This window comes from Triticum dicoccoides, chromosome 2B (assembly GCF_002162155.2).
Source record: "Triticum dicoccoides isolate Atlit2015 ecotype Zavitan chromosome 2B, WEW_v2.0, whole genome shotgun sequence".
NCBI lineage: Eukaryota > Viridiplantae > Streptophyta > Magnoliopsida > Poales > Poaceae > Triticum > Triticum dicoccoides.
In genome coordinates this window covers 659705886-659713788 of record NC_041383.1, presented here as the reverse complement: position 1 = coordinate 659713788, position 7903 = coordinate 659705886, and the positions used below count along the sequence as shown (strand labels likewise).

General features: G+C 46.1%; 1 protein-coding gene across 1 annotated transcript; it reads right to left on the bottom strand.

Annotated features, from left to right (window-relative positions):
• Nucleotides 1-2030: 2030 nt before the first annotated feature.
• Nucleotides 2031-7575, bottom strand: LOC119365446 (probable leucine-rich repeat receptor-like protein kinase At5g49770). The gene is made up of 19 exons (XM_037631079.1): nt 7249-7575; nt 6735-6867; nt 6571-6642; nt 6392-6466; nt 6198-6269; nt 5922-6083; nt 5761-5835; nt 5615-5686; nt 5456-5524; nt 5285-5353; nt 5124-5198; nt 4968-5039; nt 4750-4887; nt 4223-4641; nt 4000-4131; nt 3772-3911; nt 3459-3678; nt 3041-3276; nt 2031-2954 (listed from the first exon to the last, which is right to left on the bottom strand). Exons 1-19 carry the CDS (start codon nt 7358-7360, stop codon nt 2388-2390), a joined length of 2910 nt encoding a protein of 969 aa, XP_037486976.1. The 5' UTR covers nt 7361-7575; the 3' UTR covers nt 2031-2387.
• Nucleotides 7576-7903: the final 328 nt, after the last annotated feature.

Sequence of the window (7903 nt, the reverse complement as noted above, 5' to 3'; positions counted from 1 at the left end):
GTAGGATTCCACTTGGTGGAAGGGGACAGAAGGAAGGAGAGGGAAAGAGGGGGCGCACCCCCTTCCCTAGTCCTATTCGGACACCCCTTGGGGGGGCGCCACCTCCTGGCTGCTGCCCTCTCTCTCCCTGAAGGCCCACAAAGGCCCGTTACTTCCCCGGGGGGTTCCGGTAACCCCTCCGGCACTCCGGTTTTATCCGAAACTATTCGGAACACTTTCGGTGTCCGAATAACATGGTCCAATATATCAATCTTTATGTATCGACCATTTTGAGACTCCTCGTCATGTCCTTGATCTCATCTGGGACTCCGAACAACCTTTGGTACATCAAATCACATAACTCATAATACGAATCATCATCGAACGTTAAGCGTGCGGACCCTACGGGTTCGAGAGCTGTGTAGACATGACCGAGACACATCTCCGGTCAATAACCAATAGCGGAACCTGGATGCTCATATTGGATCCTACATATTCTATGAAGATCTTTATCGGTCAAACCGCATAACAACATACGTTGTTCCCTTTGTCATCGGTATGTTACTTGCCCGAGATTCGATCGTCGGTATCACCATACGTAGTTCAATCTCGTTACCGACAAGTCTCTTGTTCCATAATGCATCATCCCGCAACTAACTCATTAGTCACATTGCTTGCAAGGCTTATAGTGATGTGCATTACCGAGAGGGCCTAGAGATACCTCTCTGACAATCGGAGTGACAAATCCTAATCTCGATCTATGCCAACTCAACAAACACCATCGAAGACACCTGTAGAGCATCTTTATATTCACCCAGTTACGTTGTGACATTCGATAGCACACTAAGTGTTCCTCCGGTATTCGGGAGTTGCATAACCTCATAGTCATAGGAACATGTATAAGTCATGAAGAAAGCAATAGCAATAAACTAAACGATCATAGTGCTAAGATAACGAATGGGTCTTGTCCATCACATCATTCTCTAATGATGTGATCCCGTTCATCAAACGACAACACATGTCTATGGCTAGGAAACATAACCATCTTTGATAAACGAGCTTAGTCAAGTAGAGGCATACTAGGGACACTCTGTTTGTCTATGTATTCACACATGTACTAAGTTTCCGGTTAATACAATTCTAGCATGAATAATAAACATTCATCATGATATAAGGAAATATAAATAACAACTTTATTATTGCCTCTAGGGCATATTTCCTTCAGGCACGACGGAATCCCACCCGATCCAGCAATCTCTAGGCATAACGCGCCCATGGGAGTTTGTCGGTGGAGCCTTTCGGAACCCGACACTCCGACCAGATCAAGAAGGAAAAGAGTCACGCAGATCTTTGTCTTGTCACTTGAGGAACCCTAGGACCGCCCCCTTAAATCAGGCCGAGCCCGCAGCCCCCACGCCGCCGCGGCACCCCGGATCAGATCGGGGCAGTGCGCGGATCTGGCGCCGCATTGGGAGCAGTAGGGGCGCCAGGAAAGGGCGGCTCGCCGATAGCCAATAGCGCACCGCCGCGCATGGAGGAGCAGGCCACGCAAACGTCATGGCCGGCCGCCGCCTCGGCCTTGAATCTGAGGGAGAAAACCGCGCCGAGAGAGAGAGCTCGCCCCGCCGGGCTTAGCCCGGTCGCCTCCTCCGGCGACGGCGAGGGGGGGATGGAGCTGAGGCCTTGAGGTGGCCGGCGGCTGGGTCTCCCCCCGTGTCGCCCGTGAGAGCGACGCGGGGGTCGGGCTAGGCATGTCTGCTTGTTCATGTATGCAAACAAGGTGTTTGATGAAATGTCAACAAGAACCACACCACCTTCCGAAGCCCTACCGCCACCATTGGCCACACACGGTTTGCACGGTCGAGGTATCCGGAGGTGGTGAGGGAGATCGGCTGGAGAAGAAATACCCTAGAAGAGGAATAAGGCGCCGGTGTTCGCCGGGCAGTAGACTAGGACAGTTGAAGAATTTTCCTGTACAAAACATCTTTCATGTGAATATGTAATAGCCTCAAACGATCCTTCAATTAATAGGATTTTGCAATAAGTTCAAGAACAACAAATATTGCCGCGCAAATTCGTTGGCTGCTCCATTATTTCCAAAACCAGACTTTGAATTTTACGAAGTATGTACAGTGTACTATGGGTGCATTCCTGAATCCTATACATGTAACTATGCCACTCTCCGGTTTCAATTTGCAATTTGCACAATCTGATATTCTGCTAAAAGCCTATCATCCTGTATACATACACCTAAGAACATGCCTTCTAATTTCCTATTTGCTGCTGTTCTTCAAGCTGCCCTGAGAAGGGATACCCAACTTCCACGAATACAAAACGACCGACCAAGGAGTCAACACCAGCGTACTAAACACATAAAAACGGGCCCACCGCACACCCAACAGCCTCGATCAACCAGGAAGCCTCCGTTCCCGGGAGTTTAGAGGTTTAGGGGATGTGTTCCTGTTCTTCAAGCTGCCCTGAGAAGGGAAACCCCCACTGTACTCAAAGGCCCTGCTGTCCATCTGATACGTAGTGGACGGCGTCGATGTGCTGGAGTAGGGATACCTTGGTGCAAATGTCCTTGTTGTTGAGTCCACGCTGAACGAAGAGCTCGCCGACATCGAACCGGGTGTGAGCCCGTTGTCCTGCATTATCATCTCGATCTCCCTCACTACGTTGTTCATCTTCGGGCGGTCAGGTCCCACCTCTTCGACGCATTGCAGTGCCATCGTCACGAACCTTGGGAATCCTAGGAGGCCCCCCATTTTGTAGAGAACTGGGTCCATCACATCCTTCAGCCCACAGTACATGGTGTCTTCCATGTCTAGTGCCGTCTTCACCTCGCGGACAACGTACTTCTTCTCGTATATGGGTGGCTTGGCTACTATGAGCTCTAGTAGTACCACGCCGAAGCTGTAGACATCGCTCTTCGCCGTAAGTTGCTGCGTCATGTAGTACTCTGGATCTAGGTAACCCTGCATTGATAACAAGTGTTTAAAGCTTAGAACTGAAATGGTTGATACCGAGAACCATTTAATTTTATACAAAAGTGCAAGCCTACCAGTGTTCCCTTGACATTTGTGCACAGCTCGCCTTCCTCACTGTCTGATACCAACAAGGAGAGGCCAAAATCTGCAACCTTTGCGGTCATCTTCGAATCAAGGAGAATGTTGGTCGACTTGATATCTCTATGAATGATTGGAGGATTGGCATGGTCATGGAGGTAAGCTAGCCCTCTGGCTGAATCTAGAGCTATCTTAAGTCTCATACTCCAATCCAGTTGTACTCCTTTCATACCTACAGTGAGCCATTATGATCAGTCCAGCTGATAATCATGAAGAAAAGATAATTCAGATTTGGAAGAACTGTGCCATAATATATATGTACTGCCTGATTCCGGAAGTTGGCCAAAAAAGGCACACGCCTCGTATAAATTGAAGTTACTTCTGACAATGAGATGGAAGAACATGTTAACGTACCATATAACGCCTCACTTAGAGTTCCATTGGATATGAACTCGTAAACCAGCATCTTTTCGCCCTTCTCGAAGCAGAAACCAACTAGCCCAACCAAGTTGTTGTGATGCACCCTCGAAAGGAGCTCGATTTCTGTCTTGAACTCAAGCCCACCCTGCATGGACCCTTGCTTGGACCTCTTGATGGCTATGAGCTGTCCATCCAGAAGTTTTCCTCGGTACACCTGTTTCCATCGGGAAAGAACATTTATAGAACTGTCCTGACTCCTAAAGATGATAAGAACTTTAAGTTGTCGAAAAGATTGTTGCTTAATTACCGTTCCATAGCCTCCTTCTCCAATTGCATTGATTTGTTTGAAGTCGTTTGTGCTAAGCTTGAGCTCTTCCAGTGTGAAGGCTCTAGCGCTCTTGAGTTTTGGCGCTTCACCAATATCTTCCGGCGTTGATCCCCACGAAGCTGAAAATATGAGTATTCAGAATTTTAGATAAAGTCAGGTAAACCAACATAATACTATGATCTAATCTGTATGAAATGTATGAGGTACCAAAAGGATTATTCTGGGAGACAAGCTTCTTAGCCCGTTTCTTTTGACGCACGGCGTAAAGTCCAATCAGCGCGAGCCCGACAACCAAAAGAACAGAGCCAGTCACGACACCAATCAAAATAGCTCGAGAAGCTGCAATACATCAACAGCTAAACATCAGCACAATCAATATGCCAGCCTAACAAACTTCACCACAAGAACCGGATCAAGCTCCATAAATCACCTTTGTCGTGGAACGGATAAGGATGTGATTTCACATAGTAAGGTCCAAAATTCTCCGGTGGCTTGTAAGTCTGAAGTGTTAGATTAAAGCAGTTGAGCACCTGAGAGTAATTGAACCTCTTCTGCTTTACAGGGCACGCCTTGATGTCTACTTTCAGGTACACGTCATCAATGTATGGTATCAAACCTAGCTTGTTCGGGGTACAACTGCTCACTGTTCTCGACAGGTTGTCGTGCAGTTCAGGAAGGAACTTTCTGACATCGCCAAAGGAAGGAGATCGGAAGAATATAGTTTCAACAAATGGATGTGGACACTGTACATCAGAGAAGGGTAGCATGGTTGGAAATTCGGTTAGCTGGTCCGTGCAGAGCAGCGTGTTTGACAGAACAGAGTCGGTGCAGAGTGGGTTTCCTTCAAGCCTGGCAAGAACAGAGCAGCAAGATAATAGAGTAAAAATTTGAAGGAAATGGAACACATTTCTTTGTCAAAAATTAAGTTTCAAATGAGCAACAGCCAACAATACTCACTTGAGAAGCTTGCTGTCAAGGCTGCTGTACACTGTAACTGAGGTAATTTTGTTGTTCCGCAAGTCGACAAGGTCTAGTCCGTCATTGATGTTATTGCCCATGTCAAGCGTATCATTCAGTTCATTATCATTCAATATTCTGCCATACGATTGACTAGTTAGTGCATTTCGATAAATAATGTACAAGGTAGAGGTCCTATGGTTGTTGTATTGTCTTACACATGTTGCAAATCACGCAAGCCGAAAAGCTTCTGTGGTAGTTTCCCAGAAATCCCAACCGACTGCATTGTACTGCACGGCAAAACGAAAGAGTCCATCATTTGCTGCTCTTAAACTGCATCGTAACTATTGAATTCAGATAGCACTGTAACTTACAGGGTCATTAGTCCGGGCAATTCTGTAAACCAACTTGGAACACCAGAAGGCGTGAAGCTGTTATTGCTTAGATCCCTGTGCATATAGCGCCGTATCACTTGTCAATGATATTGAGTGAAAGTTTGTAAATAATGCTGATTAAGATCGCACTAATTTCTTACACATTTCCAAGACCCTCCATATCAGTCAAATTCGGCATTGGTCCACTTAGCTTGTTATTTGACAGCATTCTGAGATTTCCAACAAAATTACAAGTGATACATTAGTGCTCATCCCATCTAAGTGCAAGAGTACCATCAAATAAGATGGGAATGGTGGGTACGGCAACTTACAGAACATGGAGCTTAGTCAGGTTATTCATAGCCGGAACTCGGCCTGTGAAGTTATTGTTATTTAGACGACTGTATTCCAAAAGCACATCAAATAATTAGCTTGCCACAAAAACGCCAACTCCCCAAAGTAATTCTGAAGCAAGCTGTGTGAACACTTACAGTACTTCAAGAGTTGGGATTACCCCAATAGATGATGGGATAGTTCCACTAAAATTGTTCCTGTCCAGAAGTCTAGACACAACAAACCATTGTTAGACAAATTACGGTCCAAATGATACAGGGTGAAAGGCTATATTTGAACTTACATATGCTTGAGGTGCATGCTGGAGTTGAACATATATTCTGGGATAGGACCTTCTAGAGAATTCTGGTTAAGATGGCTACAAAAGGCAGAAGCAACCTACGAATGAGTGATGCCCAGATGACACATATGATTAACAAGAAACTGATGTTAGATGACACTTACAAGTGCTCTGCATTAAGAAGCTGGTCCAATCCAGCGCCATTGTCCCTTGAGTTTGGGAGAAGTCCGGTTAACTTGTTATCAGCTAGATCCAGCCATTTAACCTTGGAGAGCTTGCCCAGCGAGGGCGGGATTCTGCCCATGAATTGGTTTGAGTTCAGACCGCTGTGGAAGGACATCGATTCACGATTCACGAAAGCACATTAAGATCCAATAGATAGAGAATTCTTGCAAACAAAACTATGATATTTTTTTTCAAAAGAAGAACAAGAATCTTACAAGAATTCGAGTTGTGCAAGGTTGCCTAGTTCACTCGGAACAGAACCGCTGAAACTGCAACCTATCAATGCTCTGCAGAGTAGTTACTCGGAAGATGGTAAGTCAGTAACTAAGGTGGTCTGGAAACAGAGGTTTATATACAATTAATAGGTCTACCGCCTCTTTGTACACTAATGGAAACTGTTGCAACTTACAAGTTTATAAGCTGAATCAATTTCCCAATGGCAGGTGTAAGTGGACCACCTAAGTCTTTATTTGAGGATAAATCCCTGCAGTGCATTCATCAGTCATCAGTGATTAAGTGCCCTAATGTTACTACTTTATTGTGTAAGCATAAGACAGCCAATAACATGAATAGTATATCATCACTCACAAGACCCTGAGCTCAGTCAGGCTTCCTATATCATCACTAAGAGTGCCTTTCATGTTCATGCCAAAAAGATTTCTGCCACATGGAAGAAGAGAGTCAGGGGAAATCAAAACATAAGGATCTTGGACAGCCAGCTCCAATCAAATGGTGGTGTCAATTGTGCTTACAGTGATGTAACCCTTGAGTTGGCACCATTGCATTCAATTCCATCCCATTTGTCGCCGCAAGGATCATTCGATTTCTTCCTCCAGCTAGCAGGCACATTTGACCATTTCCTCATCAAGGATTTGAGAGCAGCCGCTGCAAAGGCAGGAGAGAGAGACAGGGACTTGTGAACCAACCATTGGATACTCTTTTAATAATAAATATAAAGAGATTGGTTAACTGAAAATTGATGTTTGGCATACTGCTATTGGCAGTAAAAATAGATTCTTCGCTAGCAAGTTGCAACTGAGTAACATGTTGTGAAAATGATTCCAGCAGCAAATTTCATAGTACACGGCATCATGAACCTGGAAGATTTCCAATCCCCAGCTCATCCGAAGACCAAAACTGAACCTCCAAACAACCAAGCATATTTTCCGGCGCAGTCTGAATAAACTTTTCCTCCTCCCCGAAGTTCGGAGAAGGGGAAGGGGAAGGAGAAGGAGAAAAGCTTAGCAAGCAAGCAGGCATACGTACCATCCTGTGGGTGGGTGGCGGCGGCGGCGATCCTGGACTGGGCCAAGAGGCACAAGACGAGCAGCAGCAGCAGCAAGAGGGGGAGGCGCCCCTCCCTCTCCCCCTTGGCCATCTCCTCCCTCCTCTGCTCCCGGCCAAAATGGCAAAAGACCGACCTTTTTCCGATCCCAGCTTCAATTCCCTGGAGTTCTCTGCTGCGGTGCTGCCCCTCTCCCTCTGGGAAGACCAGCGGCGCCCGGCGGTGGAGATGAAGGAATGAGGAGCGAGGCAAGACGCGGAGCTGGCCGATACAATACTAATCACACTTGGACCTGATCAAAGCAACACGCGTGACGAGGAAATTGGCGCTGGTTTGGTGTGGCTTAGTACTTGGTCAAATCCCTGAAATGGTATTTCCAACGTTTTGTATCTTGTCGCTAGGACTACTACCACAGTTCTTTGGCTTGACACGATCCTCCTTGGGAGCATTAGGATTAATTTTGTAGTGTTTGTTTTTGAGGGATGGGAGCATTAGTATCTTATTATGCTTGATTGGATGGCGGTTACCAACTATAGGGATTTTTAAATAAAGAATGCAATGTGCAACTTAGCCAGGCAAACACGCTGGCACGAGACGTGACATCTTACTTTTCCCCTAGGGCGCACCTAGGGTTCC

Coding starts and splice junctions, on each gene's coding strand:
- LOC119365446 (XM_037631079.1), bottom strand. CDS start 7,360: ATGGCCAAGGGGGAGAGGGAGGGGCGCCTCCCCCTCTTGCTGCTGCTG. Junction 5,354..5,455: donor CTGACTAAGCTCCATGTTCT/GTAAGTTGCCGT, acceptor TGGAAATCTCAG/AATGCTGTCAAATAACAAGC. Junction 3,277..3,458: donor TCTAAGTGAGGCGTTATATG/GTACGTTAACAT, acceptor GGCTCACTGTAG/GTATGAAAGGAGTACAACTG.